General features: G+C 34.3%; 1 protein-coding gene across 1 annotated transcript; it reads left to right on the top strand.

The window, feature by feature from the left end:
* Window positions 1-4,441: 4,441 nt before the first annotated feature.
* LOC136208493 ((+)-borneol dehydrogenase 1-like) lies at window positions 4,442-6,693 on the top strand. The gene is made up of 3 exons (XM_065999405.1): window positions 4,442-4,619; window positions 4,701-4,957; window positions 5,988-6,693. The coding sequence occupies exons 1-3, from the start codon at window positions 4,576-4,578 to the stop codon at window positions 6,620-6,622; spliced, it is 936 nt and encodes a 311-aa protein (XP_065855477.1). The 5' UTR covers window positions 4,442-4,575; the 3' UTR covers window positions 6,623-6,693.
* Window positions 6,694-18,643: the final 11,950 nt, after the last annotated feature.

The following is an 18,643-nucleotide window of genomic DNA, read 5'->3' as shown; positions in this document are numbered from 1 at the left end:
GTTCATCTTAAAATAAATATATTATCACTGACGAAATTCATATATTCATATTTGTAGTCGGATTTAATGCGGATATCAGCGGATACCAGCATTTACATAGGGTCTAGGGACTCATTGTACCATATATTACTGGATACCTAGATGTTGTATCAGATAGTAAATATGGATTTCGTGTTTTAGCCGATGCCATCACAAATAATCAAGAGGAGTGGAAGCTGGTAAGAACACTTATAGAAGCAGATTTCTGGAACCGAGTAGATGGTGCACTCACGCGTATTAGATGGACAGGAGCGGGGTGTGGTGAGTCCCACTGGATGGTGAGTCCGGATGACTTATATGTTGTTGCATCTATTTTGAATGCAGCGATATTCCTTTTTACTGAGCCACGATTAGGATGTTGTACTATACTGCTGATGCGTTCAGACGATGGAAGACCATCGGAGCGAGAGATTGTCATTTGTCATTTGAGAAGTTATGAACACTACATACATCTTTATTTAAAAACTGGATTTCCAGTCCCTCCCATTCCCGTCCAATGGCATAAATATCATGATCCGAGTGTTCGTCACTTGGACAATATTTATGCTCACAAGAGAGCTGCTTGGAATATATTACATTGATATATATGAATTTATGTGTTTTAATTGACAATATTTATTTATCAACTTATATGATTGCTACATGTTTTAATTTAATTTATTCATCAACTTACATTATTATTAGGTGTTTAAATTTAATTTATTTATCAACTTATATGATTGTTATGTATTTTAATTTAATTTATTTATCAACTTATATGATTGCTATGTGTTTAAATTGTATTTTTTGTAAAAAAAAATCACCAGGAGCGTGGGGCGTGCGACAATCACGTCTCACCACGTGTTGAGGCGTGATAGCCACACGCCTCACCATATGGTGAGGCGTGATCGCCTCACTTCTCACCATATGGTGAGGCGTGTGGCTATCACACCTCACCACATGGTGGTGCGTGTGGCTATCACATCGCACCACGTGGTGAGACGTGATTGCCTCACGCTCGCGTGTCGGAAAAGCAAAAAAAAAAAAATCTGATTCCCACCCTAACACCTGAAAAGGCATTTTCGTCATTTTAGGGGGCTAAGGGTGGAAAATTGGGGATGGAAATAACAACACCCAATTTTAAATAATACTAAAATTATAAATAATATTATACTACAATATTATACTATAAATAATACTAAAATTTTAAATAATACTATACTAAATAATACTAAAACTATAAATAATACATGTACTAGCAGCGACCATCCCTGCGCTGTGTGCTCGAGCCCTGGGTCGGCTGCACATCATCATTACCATCAGATCCCGGTCGTCGCTGTGCCTCGGCTTTCTCTTGAAAATACTCATCCACAAGGTGAAGACGAGGATCTCGGTCTCCCAAATCATCCGCCTCCTCCCCCCCCAAACTCGGACTGTCCAACACAGCCTGCTCTATCGAAGTCGTCCGCACCTGCTGCGTTCCAATCCCTCTCCGTCTACGTCCCGATACATCAATACCACGCCGTATCGTATGACGTGGTGTATCCTCATCCTCCTCCATATCTAGATGCCTAGCTGCTGACGAGATAGATTTTCCCGCCACAGTCTTCCGCTCCGTCTACACATAAAAATTTAAACTAAATTAAATTAATAAAATTTACAACAACTAAATTTACCTATAATTAACATTATACAATTTACAAAATAAAAATTTAAACTAAATTAAATTAAACAAAATAAAATTTACAACAACTAAACTTACCTATAATTAACATTATAAAATTTACAACATAAAAATTTAAACAAACTTAAATTAAACAAAATAAAATTTACAACAAATAAATTTACCTATAATTAACATTATCAAATTTACAACATAAAAATTTAAACTAAATTAAATGAAACAAAAAAAATTTACAACAACTAAATTTACCTATAATTAACAAAATAAAATTTACAACATACAAATTTAACAAAACTAAACTAAACAAAATAAAATTTACAACAACTAAATTTAACTATAATTAAACAAAATAAAATTTACAACATACAAATTTAACAAAAATAAAATTATAATCAAATTAATCTATATATAATATAAAACAGTAACGATGGAGCTGAGGTGTCACTTCCTCCTTTTTTACTGATAAAAAATATAATATAAAATATAATATATTAACTTTAGTTATATTATTATATTTATTTGTAAAAAGATTATTTTATCTGTAATATATCTAAGAGATCTACATAATTTAAATTAATCCCTAAAATCTCTCTAATTCTCTGCATATCTATATCTAAAAGTTATACATAATTTAAATTAATCCCTAAAATATCTCTAATTCCCTCCATATCTATATCTAAAAGTTCTACATAATTAAAATTACTCCCTAAAATCTCTCTAATTCTCTGCATATCTATATATAATATAAAACAGTAACGATGGAGCTGAGGTGTCACTTCCTCCTTTTTTACTGATAAAAAATATAATATATTAACTTTAGTTATATTATTATATTTATTTATAAAAAGATTATTTTATATGTACTATATCTAAGAGATCTACATAATTTAAATTAATCCCTAAAATCTCTCTAATTCTCTGCATATCTATATCTAAAAGTTATATATAATTTAAATTAATCCCTAAAATATCTCTAATTCCCTGCATATCTATATCTAAAAGTTCTACATAATTTAAATTAATCTTTAAAATTCCCCTAATTCTCTGCATATCTATATTCTATATAAAACAGTAACGATGGAGCTGATGTGTCACTTCCTCCTTTTTTACTGATAAAAAATATAATATATTAACTTCAGTTATATTATTATATTTATTTATAAAAAGATTATTTTATCCGTATTATATCTAAGAGTTCTACAGAATTTAAATTAATCCCTAAAATCTCTCTAATTCTCTACATATCTATATATAATATAAAACAGTAACGATGGAGCTGAGGTGTCACTCCCTCCTTTTTTACTGATAAAAAATATAATATATTAACTTGAGTTATATTATTATATTTATTTATGAAAAGATTATTTTATCTGTACTATATCTAAGAGTTCTACAGAATTTAAATTAATCCCTAAAATCTCTCTAATTCTCTGCATATCTATATCTAAAAGTTCTACATAATTTAAATTAATCCCTAAAATCTCTCTAATTTTCCGTATATCTATATCTAAAAGTTCTACATAATTTAAATTAATCCCTAAAATCCCTCTAATTCTCTGCATATCTCTATTCTATATATAATATAAAACAGTAACGATGGAGCTGAGGTGTCACTTCCTCCTTTTTTACTAATAAAAAATATAATATATTAACTTTAGTTATATTATTATATTTATTTATAAAAAGATTATTTTATCCGTACTATATCTAAGAGTTCTACAGAATTTAAATTAATCTCTAAAATCTCTCTAATTCTCTGCATATCTATATCTAAAAGTTCTACATAATTTAAATTAGTCCCTAAAATCTCTCTATTTCTTTGCATATCTATATATAATATAAAACAGTAACGATGGAGCTGAGGTGTCACTTCCTCCTTTTTTATATCATTAATTGTAATTATTAATTATATTTTTGTTAATATTTATATATTAAGATGAATCCGTGCATCGCACGGGTCAAAAACTAGTAAAATAAAAATAACAATAATTAAAATTTAAACAAAATTAAATTTAATTAAAAATAAAAATAAAAATAGGGGACATGTGTGAGGCTATCACGCCCTCACATAGGTGATGGCGTGAGGCTATCACCCCCGCACCTATGGTGCGGCGTATAAATATCACAAACAACTTGTAAACGTGTACAAAACTATTTAAGTTTATCAACAAACATGGTTGAAAGATCTGATATAACAGTCAAATAGTGCACAAACCAACACATTCAATTTGTTTGGTAAGGGTAAACTTAAAATTGCTAGAAATATTAGGGGATAAATTTCATCATTTTGTACGCTAAGACGAAATATATATGATGTCCTTCAATTTGTAGAATGGATATAGGCTGATTTGTAGTAGCCTGAGGAGAATCAACAAATAGTCGGAAGGGGACCGGTGTACGATGTCCCTTCTTTGAGTCAGTATTTTACTAAGAAAAGAGCAAGTAAGACTTGAAAGTAAAGTGAAGACATATGTGATTATGTACCTTGTGCTTCTTTAGCTTTCCACGTGTTGACATGTGATTAGCTTTTACTGATGCTTTTGTGCATGTCACCTCTTTACCTTAAATTACGGTGCTTCTTAGAGATTAAGAGTGTATCTTTGGAATTCGGTCTTGTAATTAGAACACGTGTCCTGGCAATTATGTCTTTTTTTTTTTTTTTTTTGCCTAAAGCTCCTTAGTGATTCACGTATCCAAAGACAAATTTGAGTGTCATCTTTTTTGTTACAAAGAATAAATGGCCATTAAAGGAGAAAGTGAACCCTTTCACCGTCCATTTTCTACTTGTTCTAATTTTTATAACTATAAATTCCCATTAAAGAGAAGCACAAAACTTAGAATTCTCTTGTTTGGATCTTCAAAGAAGTATACTTATGGAAAAGGAGACTATTCCTATCCTTGTAACGCCTGAACAAAGGTAATCTACTAATTTAAAAAACTTAATATTCTAGTTTTATTCATGTTTCTTTCAATTTCAACTAGTTTCTTTCAATTTCAGGTTAGCAGGAAAAGTGGCAATTATAACCGGGGGAGCAAGCGGGATAGGAGCCAGCACGGTTCAACTTTTCCACGAAAATGGAGCCAAAGTTGTTATTGCGGATATTCAAGACACCCTTGGCCGTGCCCTTGCGCAAAAGCTCGGCCAAAACGCCATTTACATCCGCTGTGATGTTAGCAAAGAAGAAGAAATCAGCAGTCTCGTAGATCAAACAGTTATCAAGTATGGGAAGCTAGACATTATGTACAACAATGCAGGTAAGAGTGATAATTTTTGACACGGTTAACAAGAGTCAACTCTTGTTTAACAGTATTGACACGAGTCAACTAGTATGTCGTGTTTGTCTCTATCCAAAAAATTATTGCCAAAAGGTTACATTCCGTCTGAAGATAACTTTTAGCATTATCACACTCTTGAGTCCTAATAGCCCTCTAAACTTTTTTTTTTAAAATTTGCGCAAATACGCTTACTTTAAATAACAAAAAAAAAAAAATCCACACGACTCTATGTGATTTTATCCTATGACTTTCCAAGTCATTAGTAAATTCTCGATCATTAGACTAAGAGTTTCACTACAATAGTTTTCCGAACTTGAAATATGTACAATACAGACTATTCTGATAAATAAGACTCACAATTAGCTATTATTATTAGCTATGACAGTTACAGTAGTCAGTTTTGTTGCAATTATATTATACCAAAGGTTTCCAAGCAAGAAATTTTTTACCTTAAAGGAAAATTTGAACCAGCTGATTTAATAGTTATTTGACCTATTATTTGACTATATGTTTTCGAAAAACCGAAGCATTTTCGTGTATTTGGACTGTTCTTTGTACCATGTACTAATACAACAAACATTCTAGATTCTAGATACATGGACAGTTCCTTTGGTTTGGCCGATTTGCAAAGACAGTCAAGTGATTTAAAAGCTTACAAACAGGGGTTAGGTGTTTTGTGCGGTTTAAAAACTAAGTTTCTACCAAAGATTGACTCTGCAAATTCCCAAACGTACGAGGTCTGATTTTACAAATTAACTGAACCATAATTATTATTTAGTTAAAAATTGACTCACATATTCTTTAAACCGCAAATTTCACAAAACACATAACTCCTACTTGTAAACTTTTACCTGCAAATTTGAACTAGCTGGTTTGATAGTTATTTGAACTGTTATTTAATGTCAAAAAAAACTTCCAAATAAGTTTATCGAGAAAAACGAAACTTTTGCTCTGTTTGGAAAGTTGTTAGAATTAAATTGACATGAAATCAATCCTAAACTAAATGCAGGAATAGTGGATCGACCATTCACAAAGTTCATAGAGAGCAAAAAATCAGACTTAGATCGCCTAATAAGCATAAACTTAATTGGTGCAATCCTCGGAGCCAAACATGCAGCAAGAGTCATGATTCCACAGCACAAAGGCTGCATATTATTCACAGCAAGTGCTTGCACAGAAATAGGAGGACTCGCAACTCAATCATATGCACTCACTAAACATGGAATTTGGGGATTATCCAAAAGCTTAGCATCAGAATTATCCCCAAATGGAATTAGGGTTAATTGCATTTCACCTTTTGGAATTGTAACCCCTTTAGGTGGAACAAATCCCCCTAAACCCTTTAAACATATAGCAGATTTTGCCTTGAGTTCTACTGGTAATCTCAAGGGACAGATTTTGAAGACAGAAGATATTGCTAAAGCTGCTCTTTATCTAGCTAGTGATGAAGCTAATCATGTTAGTGGTGTTAATCTTGTTGTTGATGGAGGGTTTAGTGTTGTTAATCCTAGTTTTGTTAATCTTTTTGCTACTACGATGAGGAGTATTTATTTCATCCAAGGGTTTGTTAAGTTGTATGGAACTCCAATAATTGCTTCATTTATGTTGGGTTGTTTGGTGGTTTTAATTTCCATCTTGTCATAAATGTTGATATGAGTCAATGTAATGAAGCTAGGCAGCTCAAAACCGCCCAATAATGAGAAATTTTAATGTTTTTTTCCTACAATATATGTTACCAATCAATTCATACTTGTACATATCACATCACGAAGAGTCATAGAAACTGTCCGATTTGAAACAAGGAATATTGCCTAAAAATTCGGACGATACCTGTCAAGCACGTTGATTGATATCCACATCATTCTCAGTATTCGTACGACAAAGAAAGGAGAGTCGTTATATAATGAGAAATGGTTATGCAAAGGACAGTGGATACGTGACTGAGCGCGCCGCTTACACCATAATAGGGCTTAGGACCGATAAAACGAGAACACCTAACAACATGCTTGCTATATTGCAGGGTGCACCACCTAACATCATTACAGTCTGAAGATTGCAAAGCCAACTGAAGACCGACACCTGTCCAGTTAGTCATTAGGGTACGTTATTAGGATTACAATAGTTAGCCCTAACAGCTACTATATATGTAAACATCACTAACTGCTAATATGTATAGTGTCTTCTACCTCTCCTCAAACTTTGCTAATTTAAACATCTGAGCAGGTTCCCTGAACGACGACCCCTCTCTGACATATTGTTACTTCCAGTTTATTTACTCAAGGATATTCTAGAAGGCTGCACATATTGCACAACATCATTGGTGCGGTGAGCGTGGACGAACACATCTTCCAACTGAGCAACATTTCCAGACTTGGCTGAAGGAGCATCGACCAGTCGACCCCTACGCTATAACTCAAAAAGAATGGGGTGGTGGAATCTCAACCATGTTCTCTACTGGTCTCCTATGACCAACGCGGCCAGGAGCCTGTGAAATTTGGTGATTAGCAAAATGCTTACCATATGAATTATCCCAAAATGGAATTACGCCATATTTTTTTTAGTGAAATTAAATTTACTGAACTGAATTGAATGCTATTGAACTAAACTTAACTTAACAATAATTATAATATTAGACTTTAAAGATAATAAAAACAATAATAACAACAACAATAATAATAATAATGATATTGAATAAATATTATTAAAGTTACCAATGGTAGCAACTCGGTGTTTGGCTCGATAAAAGCTCGTGAATAATATTGAATAAATATTATTTAATATTATATATATATATATATATATATATATATTATTTAAAACCTATGAAATTAAATACAAATACATGGTTTCATAAGACTTTTCATGATTGGGATACCAATTATACAACATGGTTGTAGATTCATATGTGTTTAATATAAACCGTAAAGCCGCCATGTTAATAGTGCGGAATGATATATAGCGCAACAAATTTGGCAATCATGGCTAGCAGAGAATGAAGTGTGACGGAGAATGTAGATGACGATGATGATGAAGTTGAAGAAGATGATGATAAAAATCAAAATGTAGTTGAGACAGTTGATTATGTAGAGCATTGTCACGTACATATGTTGGTATACTATTTATTTACTTCTCGCAAAATTTGCAAACAAGTTGCATCAAATAATTATAATTATAATAAATTATATATGTATAATGATAAATATTATATATAAATAAGTATAATTATAATAAATAATATATATATATATATATATATATATATATATATATTATTGGGTAAATAATTTATTAGTCCCCTACTTTTTACCTAACAAACTATTTAGTCCTCCTATTTTGAAAAACACATTATAAGGTCCATAACTTTTGCCAATATTAACCTTTGGTCATTTTGTCTAGTTTTTTTAGACTTGTAACAGTTATATTTAGCATAAACATACATATATAAAATAATAGACTTGTATCCCCTTATCTAATCGGGTTGATCATGATGTGTGGTATTGGAAGGATGACCGTCGGGGCATCTATACAGTTAAAAGTGGGTATCGAAAGCTTATGTCTGGATTTGGAACAAATTGGTTCATTGATTCTCCAGTTTGGAATCTTAAAGTGCCCCCTAAAGTTAAGAACCTTCTTTGGCGGGTTCTTGCTAACTGTTTTCCTTCTAAAGTCATGCTGAAAGCCCGAAGGGTTCCTATCTCAGATTTATGCGAGCTCTGTCATGGGGCGGTGGAAGATTCGTATCATATTTTTCTCAAATGTACTATGGCTCGAGCTATTTGGACTATTTCGCCTATTGGGGATGTGGGAACCCAATTTCATAACATTTTTTATTATTGGGGCTGGATCTTCTCTAAACCAGTGGAGCTTGTTGAGCTTGTAGCCGTGTTATGGTGGATCATTTGGTGTTATAGAAATAACATGGTGTGGAATCGGAAGGGTTCACAAGTCTCGATCCTATAGCATTCGGCCGGCTCCTTTTTACAGGCCTGGAAGAAAGCGCAGGCGTCTGTTTCTTCTTCAGGCAGTCCAACTGTGCCAAGCCTGACGGTGTGGCAGTGTCCTCCAACAGGCTTCCTAAAATTGAATGTGGATGGTGCGTCATTCGCGGACGAGAATGTGGCTAGGTTTGGGTGTATTGTTCGGGATGAGTCGGGCCGTTTTGTTGCGGCTAAAAATGGAATCTTGCAGAATTATCAAGATGCATCGTTCATTGAAGCCCTATCGGTCCGTGAAGCTCTTAGTTGGATCAAAGACCGCGAATTGGAAGGATGTAATCATTGAATCAGATTCTTTGATCGTGGTACAGTCTATGGCTCGCCCATTAGAGGTTTCATCTCCTTTTAACGCCTTAGCCAATGATTGTCATTTTTCATTGAACGAGTCTTTTAATTGCTCTATTCGTTTTGTCTGTCGTTCTGCAAACTCTGTTGCTCATTTGTTAGCTAGAAGTAGTATTTTACCTTTACATCGGGGTGAGTGGTTTTCTGTACCCCCTGATTTTATTTGTAATATGCTTCTTCTTGATTCTTAATATATGCTTCTTTGGTTGTCAAAAAAAAAAAAAAATAATAGAGTAACATGGTCAACTTGTATTGTACTGTGACTGTCGTAAAAACTAAGATATGTTCGGTTAAAAATCTAAAAAAAATAGACAAAAGGACCACATGGTTAATATTGGAAAAAAATAGAGACCTTAAAATGTGTTTTTCAAATTAGGGGGACTAAACAGTGTGTTAGTTAAAAATTAGGGGACTAGTAAATTATTTACCTTATATAATATATAAAAAATTATAATTATAATAAAAAATGAAAAATTATATACATAATAAATTATGAATTATATATAAATAATACTAAATTATAAATTATATATAAATTATTGGCTAAATACATACGCAGCCCCCTGAACTTGTCCTTTTTTTTCATTCTATCCCCTAAACTTAAGGGACAACCTATTGACCCCTTAAACTTCCAAAAAACCACTCAATTTATCCATTCTCTCCGACGTGGCACTTGGATTATTGTAGCTTTGTATTTTGCCACGTCAGCGCCACGTCAGAGAGGAGGGGTAAATTGGGTGGCTTTTTGGAAGTTTAGGGGTCAATAGATTGTCCCTTAAGTTTAGAGGGTAAAATGAAAAAAAGGGACAAGTTCAGGGGACTGTGTATGTATTATGCCTAAGTTATTATAATTATAATAAATAATGATAAATTTTTGAACTAAAACTAAACTTAACTGGCCTGAAATCTACTGAACTGAACTGGAATTACTGATACTGAAATTAAGTTCTTAGAGTTAATTGTGTTTCACCTTTTGGAATTGTAACCCCTATAAATGGAACAAATGTCCCTCAACCCTTCAAATGTATAGCAGATTTTGCTTCAAGTTCAAGTACTAATCTCAAGGGACAGATTTTGAAGACATAATGTTGGGCTTGGCCTAATTTTAATTTGTGAAAAGAGCCCATACATTTGATTTTTAAGATAGAAAGTATCCCACATTGCTTTCAAAGCACTTGGTGGAGATACTTATTAAGGAGGTCCTTACATGCTTGGGGTGTGCCCCAAGAGGTACCCACTTTTGTGAAAGGGTGGGGACCTACCTCATTGGTTGACCACCGCACGCGCCGCCGCCTTCCGAACCGGGGCGGGCTGGGTTGAGTTGGTGTAAAATCTATAATTTTTTATTGAAAAAACTAATAATATTTTTTTTATTAATTTTGTATTTAATTTTTATTTAATTAAATACTCTGAATTAGTCTTTTCTAAACGTTTTTAACGTCTCTTTTTTTAAACGTGTCTCTCTCACAAACCCAGTCTCCTCCACCTTCCTGATTTTCCTCCCACCTTCTTCTCCACTAAATCAGAGCTCAACAGCTCTTTTTCTTAGTATAAATAGGTGTGAGATAGACTGATTTTCTACACATTACTTTTCATTCATTTTATATTTCGAAACTGAGCAAACTGAGAGTGTAGGAAGAAACGAAATTGTAGGGTTGCAATACAATTTCGTATTATAGAGGGCTGTTTTATCCTGGAGACGACTGGAGTTCATACTGCTTGTAATTTTCTGGCAGTTCCGCGAACGTCTTAAAGAAAGCGACATTGTCCGCGACTCTGCCCATTTAATTTTTGTTCGGTCTCCTGTTGTTTTTATATTCCAGTTCCAACAATTTTAAGACGGTTCAATTACTGCTGTGATGGCTACGGAACAATCAAATGGAGTTGCTAAAATCAACAAACCATTCCGGTTTGAAGGAGCTCACTTCCGAAGATGGAGACAGAAGATGTTGTTCTACCTCACAACAAAGAAGGTAGCTTCTGTTCTGACTTCTGAAAAACCGGTTGTTCCTGAAGATGGTGATGAGGCAAATGTTCGTGCTGATATTCGTGCTGCTGAAAAATGGACAGAGACAGACTTTCTGTGCAAAAAGTATATCGTAAATGGGTTAACAAATGACATGTATGATTATTACACTGCTGAAGAAAAAACTGTCAAAGAAATTTGGGAAGCTCTGCAGAGGAAATATGACACAGAGGAGGCTAGGTCGAAAAAATATGTTGCCAGCCGCTACATCAAATTTCAGATGACGGATGACAAATCAGTGGAGTTTCAATCTCATGAATTGCAAAAAATAGCACATGAAATCATTTCAGAAGGTATGCCTCTAAATGATCAATTTCAAGTTGCTGTCATTATTGACAAATTGCCTCCTTCGTGGAAAGATTTTAAAAATGTTTTGAGGCACAAAACAAAAGAATTTTCGATGGAAAGTCTGATTATACGTCTCTGAATTGAGGAGGAAGCTCGAAAACAAGATTTAAAAGAAGAAGTGCTTATTGTTTCTAATAACACTAAAAGATCCACTGCGGTTCTGAAACCTACTCAAAAAAATTTTAAGAATCAGAACCGCAAACCAATCCAAAATCACAACACCCGAGTTAATTTGAATTGGAACCTTCAAAGGAACCAAAATAGGTCACATCAACAGCCACCTAGAAATGATGCTGCTTTCCTATGCTTTAATTGTGGGAAACCAGGTCATATGGCACGAAAGTGCAGGAACAAGCCAAACACTACTCCTAGTGTTAACCTGACTGAAGAGCAACATAATTTTGTTGCTATGATTTCTGAGATCAACCTCATAGGTGGATCAGATGGGTGGTGGGTGGACACTGGTGCTTCCCGCCATGTTTGCTATGATAGAAATATGTTCAAAACATACACTGTTGTGACCGAAGATAAGAAAGTGCTGTTGGGTGATTCTCATACCACTATTGTTGCTGGAATTGGTAATGTGGAATTGAACTTCACATCTAGAAAAACCTTAACTTTGAAGGATGTGATGCACACTCCAGAAATGAGGAAACATTTGGTTTCGGGCTATCTTCTCAACAAGGCTGGTTTCACTCAGACTATAGGAGCAGATTTATTTACTTTGACTAAGAACAATGTGTTTGTAGGAAAAGGTTATGCAACTGAAGGCATGTTTAAATTGAATGTTGAGATTAATAAGTGAATGCTTCTGTTTACTGCTTGTGTACTTTTAATGCTTGGCATGCTTGTTTTTGTCATGTTAATAAGCGTATCATTAAGAACATGAGTACCTTAGGATTAATTCCAAAATTGAATTTAAATGAGTTTCTTAAATGTGATTATTGTAGTCAGGCAAAAATCACAAAAACACCTCATAAATCTGTTGTTAGGGATTCTGAACCTCTAGATTTAATTCATTCTGATATATGTGAATTAGATGGAAAGTTGACTAGAAATGACAAACGGTATTTTATAACCTTTATTGATGATTGTTCTAACTTTACTTTTGTTTATTTGATGAAAAATAAAAGTGAAGCATTTGACATGTTTAAGCTGTTCATAGTTGAAATAGAAAATCAATACAATAGGAAAGTCAAGAGACTTCGTAGTGATAGAGGCACAGAATATGGTTCTAGCATGTTTATTGATTTTTATAAATCACATGGCATTATACATGAAACCACAACACCTTATTCACCAGAAATGAATGGAAAGGCTGAAAGGAAAAATAGGACACTTACCGAATCTGTAGTAGCTATTATGCTTAGTTCAGGTGCTGCCTCACATTGGTGGGGAGAAATCCTTTTGACTGTTTGCTATGTGCTAAATAGGGTCCCTAAATCAAGAAGCAAAATCTCTCCTTGAAGATAATGGTACTTGGATCCTAACTACCCTTCCTCCTTCCAAGAAAGCCATTGCCAGCAGATGGATTTTTAAAATTAAGTACAAGCCTAGTGGAGAAGTAGAGAGGTTCAAAGCAAGGCTTGTAGACAAGGGCTATAGTCAACATTTTACTCACTTTTGGTTTTCATAGGTCTACACATGATCATTGTCTTTTTTTACACATCACAGATTCCTCATTCATTATTCTTGTAGTATATGTGGATGGTATTCTGCTCATCGGAGCTAATTTGTAGCTTATCAATGATGTCAAGGCTTTTCTCCATGACAAGTTCACCATTAAGGATCTAAGCAGTATAAAGTACTTCTTGGGTATCGAATTGGCAAGAGATCATGCTGGTTTTACTTTAAGCCAAACTAAATATCACTAGTACAGAAATGACCTACGGCCACGCCTTATTAGCTACGGTTGTTTGCAAAACCGTGGCTACAGGTAATTAGGGTCGGTTATTTAAAAAACCGACTCAAATAATTAGAACATTAGAGTCGGTTTTTTGAAATAACCGACTCTAAATGTGATTTTTAAAAATAGTGCACGGTCTGAACAATCATTAGTGTCGATTCTTCTTAAATCGAGGCTAATGACCCGATAATTAGCCTCGGTTTAAATATAAACCGAAGCTAATGAGCCAGGAATTAGCATAATGGCATGGGTTCATTAAGAACAGACCCCAATTACTCTTTAGAGTCGATTATCCAAACATCAATAACCTATCGTTCTCCCCCTTTCTCTTTCTCTCCTTGCACAACCTAATATTAGCAGCTCGCAGCTCTCCCCATTCCTCTCGTTAGCGTGGAAAATTGAGTTTGTGTTACCTTCTACTCATATGCAGTAGCTCGGTTTGAAGTTTAATCGACGACGATTGGATTTTCTTCGTGTTTCGATTGTGGCAGAAGCAATGGAAAAGAGGTAAGTGAATGATTTGTTATTTTTCTGAGTTTCATTGTTATATGGGTTCGTGTTCTATCTTCCGGGATTTCCTTATGATTTGGTTTTTATTGTTCTTTCTTATGGGTTTCATTTATTATATGAGTTTGTTGGTGTTTGTGTTCCGTCTTATGGGTTTCGTCCCTGTTCGTATTCATTCTTTTGGTTTTGTCCATGTTCGTATTCATTCTTCTGGTTTCGGGTGGATGGCCTATTGAGTTCTTTCGAAAGATGTGCTCAGCCCTTGCTTCTTCCTTTCTCTTATCTACATACGCTATTGATTGAGTAGCCAAAAGAGTAGAGAATCCAGAATTTAGCGAGAAAACCCAATGGTTCAAAATGGTTCAAACTCAAAATTAGATGGAAAGTAGGAAAGAAGTCTTTTCATACCCTAAACTGTAATTCTACAGCTTATCCTTATTCAGATTCAGATGTTTCCATAACATAATATGAAAAGACTCTAGCTGAGGCATTGAAAGTAAATGGGCATCCTAATATGTATGTTTTAGAGTAATAAAGGCCTTCACCCCTGTCCTGGGATAATTTCTAGTATCAGTTCAATGCTATATGGAAGTTCCAATTCCAGGGTAAGCTTAATGGTAACATCTCTCCCCGACTATTCTTTTTCGAATGTAGCAGCGGGCAAGCACTCCTTTATAAGGCCTTTATTTTCACCCTTCAGCTATGAAATGAGGTAAATTAGTATGGTAGTTGGTCCCTTAATCAGGCATTCAGCCAGATCCTAAGTAAACCCTATGCATTGTTTGAAGTGAAAAGCCTACCACATTCTGGACTCCGTCTTTATTCAACTAAAGAAACTCCTTTTACTTTAACCTTAGATAGAGGGGGAGGGAAAAACTATGAAATCCAATTCCTTTCTATAAGGAACTAGACCAAGCTCTGCTGCAATGCTCATGTTATGAGCTGCCCACCTAAGTGCTTTGCTCGATCTTATGTTAGTGCCAGTGGCAGCAGCTGATGTTAATGTAGCGATTCTCTTTCTACTTAAGTAGCTAAGGTTTTGAATACATGGCATAGCCAAAAGAACTGAAGTGCAGGTTTGCTGTCTTTCCTTTCCCTTCCTAGGCAGTGAATAGAAAGATTAGTCTGTCTGAATAAAATTTCTCAATTGAGAATGCATTACCATACTAATTAGAAATTATACTAAACACCCGATGCATTTGCACATTACATCTTTGATTGGTTTGCACCACTTTTAGGTTTTTTTTATTATCTTAAAGATCATAAAACTAGGAGTATCAATTTTCTTTTGCTTTTCAAACTTCAAATTCATTGTTAATTTTCATCTTTTATCATTACTGATGCAAATAAAGTAATACGATCAGATCAAGCAAATCTCAACATGAATTAAAAATTAAACTAATCAACTCAAGACAACTTGTAGGAGTTTTCTGGTTTACACTAGCAAACTCATTAATCAGCAAACTACATAGCCCTGAAGAGTTGATTATTATTGCATAAAAAAAGCATTACCATTGGAACAACTAGAAAAAATGCATCAGGTCCCCTGCAGGTTGTGAAGCTATGTTGCAAGTAAATTCTTCTTCATCAATTTTGGAAACGGAACTGGTCTAACATGTATCAAAATGCATTTCCATAAATATTTAAATTAAATTACACATTTCTTGTTTCCAAAACTATTTCAACCAACAAACACAATCCAATTCAAAATCTTAACTAATTAAAACTCTCTCTTAAGCTACAACTTCTTAATTGATACACAATTTCTAATTATTTCTAGATCACATAATAAGGGGAAAAAAGCATCACCTCTAAAAAGAAAATTACTAATACATCATATTTCAATAACTGAAAGCTCTTTTATTAGAGTAATTGAAAGCAACTCAGCTTTAGCAAGTTGCCTCTCTTGAAAGTTTTTCTCTGCTGTGAACAGGACATCATATTGACCTGGACAAGAGCAGCCTGGACTCTGCCAAATGCATCGGTTCTTGAATCGATACGAGCCTGCATATCTGGTTGGCATATAGAAGGAAGATATCAGCTTAGGTGATTGATTATCTTGCTTTTTGTACCGGTTTATATAGTATACAATTTGCTTCTGATATTAATCTCATAGTATCTTATATGTTGACCATATATATATGAGTTGTTTTTCATTCTTGCTTGTTCTATAACTCATTTAAATCACATCTCAAACTTCATTTCAGTTTTAGACACTAGATATATGCAGTAATAATTTGGTTTCGATTGGATGTATGCTTATTTCTGTAAGGGTTTATAAGGTTTAACAAGTGATTTAATTCTTCAATGCTTTTCATATCCAATACATTGATTCTGTTTCTCATTTTTCCTTTGTCTTTTTTGAGATTTTTTGTTTTGGCGAACATAATGCAGACGACCGTTGATTGTTGAGGGCTGTGGCTAGCATCGTCAGAACTCGTGGTGGTTTTCAAACTAATCTGGTATTAAAACAATCCATTGCCATTACGTTGTTCGTTTTCTTATGAACATGTAACATTTGCAAATTGGTATATCAAATTTGAATGAGACATGTTGGTTTGAGATCATTTCAGACAATGGCTCAAAATGGTTCAGCAATATCAACTTCTAATTGGATTATGAGCTTCCGCGTCTCAAGTAAGTAATATATGAAGATCAATGCCATAGCAAAGTGGTGGTATATCTTTCTCATAGTGGTTGAGAGTTGGTCCTGATTAACAATTTGAATAATTGAATGAATGGAGCTGTTACAAAAGCGAGTCTTCATGAGGAAAATGTTAGAGAAGCACACTTGAGGCTATCTTGTCTTGTCTTTTCGAATAACAATATTTGCAAGTTCATCATCTATGATATCTTTTAACAACATGATCACCCTCTCATTTCTTTGTCCAATTTCTTGCTGTTCTTGATGTGAAAAGTCTTGTTTAATAGGTGAGGTTAAGGACAGTGAGAAATAGAGCAGATCGAAGAGAGCTTCAAGGCTTCAACTAACTACAAGCAACATAAAATGGTTAAGGCCACAAAAGATGAGGCTGCATATCCTTTCTTTTTACCGCACTCAGAAAATCTTTTGTATTACTGAATCATGAATATGAGACTCCATGAATGATGAAGCAGTGGCTTGCATAAGTGTCCAATGGAGCTGCTGCAAGAGCGAGTCTTTATGAGGCTTGGTTAAGTGAATCCAAGGGATAGGGATGTAAATGAGCCTACCCGCTCATGAGCAGCTCGGCATTCGGCTCGATAAAACCAGTCTAATAGCAATCCAAGGGGTTTCAACTTGTATGTAATTATGTTTTGTATTGCTTTCCGTGTGCTGTGGCTAGCAACATTGAAGCTCGTGGTGGTCTTTTAACCAATCTGTTATTACCTTTATGTTCTTTGTTTACTTATGAGCAGGTAACCTAGCAAATTGGAATATCAAACTTGAATCAGTCGTTTTTGTTTGAGATCATTTCAGGGCAATTCCTCAAAATGGTTCCACAATATCAACTTCAAATAGGATTCTGAGCATCTCAGGCATCTTGCAACAGAAACAGCCATCTTAGGCATCAATTCCAAAGAGTCACTATGGTATAACTTTCTCAATGTGAGTCCTGATTAACAATGTGAATATTCACGGGATTTCTTCCTTTGAAGCTGCTAGAGAAGCACACTCCAGATTCACCCGTTTTGTCCTTCTGAGGACCAATCTCGGTAAGTTCATCATCTCCTCGTATTCTTTAACAATATGATCCGTCTCTCTCAATTATCCAATTTCTGATTGGCACTTCAATTAAAGTTGTATAGGAGAATAAAAGCCCATGCCTTTTGTTTTATGCATCTCCTATGTGCCTTATGCTTAGTGCTACCTCTTTTGAATGTTTATTTCTATGGAATAGAGAAAATGATTCAACACATTAGTTGCCACATGAAATGCATGTTTATCTTAATTGAGATTTTGGGAGCTGTATGGTTTCTGTCGTTGATATTTTGGGAGCTGTACGGTTGTCACTTATCCTCATGATCAACTGTTTGCTTCTTTTATGACCTTTTTTTTTGGGTAAAATCTACTGCTTTATTAGGATGGAGATGAACCTTAACATATGTTTCTACTTATTCAGTTCCCATTGTTAAATTTTCAGTCTCAATAAATTTAGACTCATATCAAGCAATAGAAGAGGTAACTTAGTATTTTCTACTTACAAAGAGTTACTTTGTCCGATGATAAATATGGCATGCAAAATCTTTTTGGTTTATTGATTTATAATGGTGGCATCTCTTGGCAGTGAATCTTGTTACTCTAAAACACTATTGAATTGCAGAATAAGTAAAGCTTCATAATAATCTTTAACAAAATGCACGGACCCTGCAGCGCGGTATGGACTCTGCCAATTGCATCAGTTCTTAAATCGATACTAGCCTTCATACCTTTTGTACAGGTTCATATGGTTTATCATTTGCTTTTGGTATTAATATCATAGTATTTTATATGCTGGCCATATATGAGTTGTTTTTCATTCTTGCTTGTTCTATAACTCATTTAAATCGCATCTCAA

This window comes from Euphorbia lathyris, chromosome 10, assembly GCF_963576675.1.
Source record: "Euphorbia lathyris chromosome 10, ddEupLath1.1, whole genome shotgun sequence".
Classification (NCBI taxonomy): domain Eukaryota; kingdom Viridiplantae; phylum Streptophyta; class Magnoliopsida; order Malpighiales; family Euphorbiaceae; genus Euphorbia; species Euphorbia lathyris.
The sequence above is the reverse complement of the archived record's forward strand: the minus strand, read 5'-3'. Positions and strand labels throughout refer to the sequence as shown.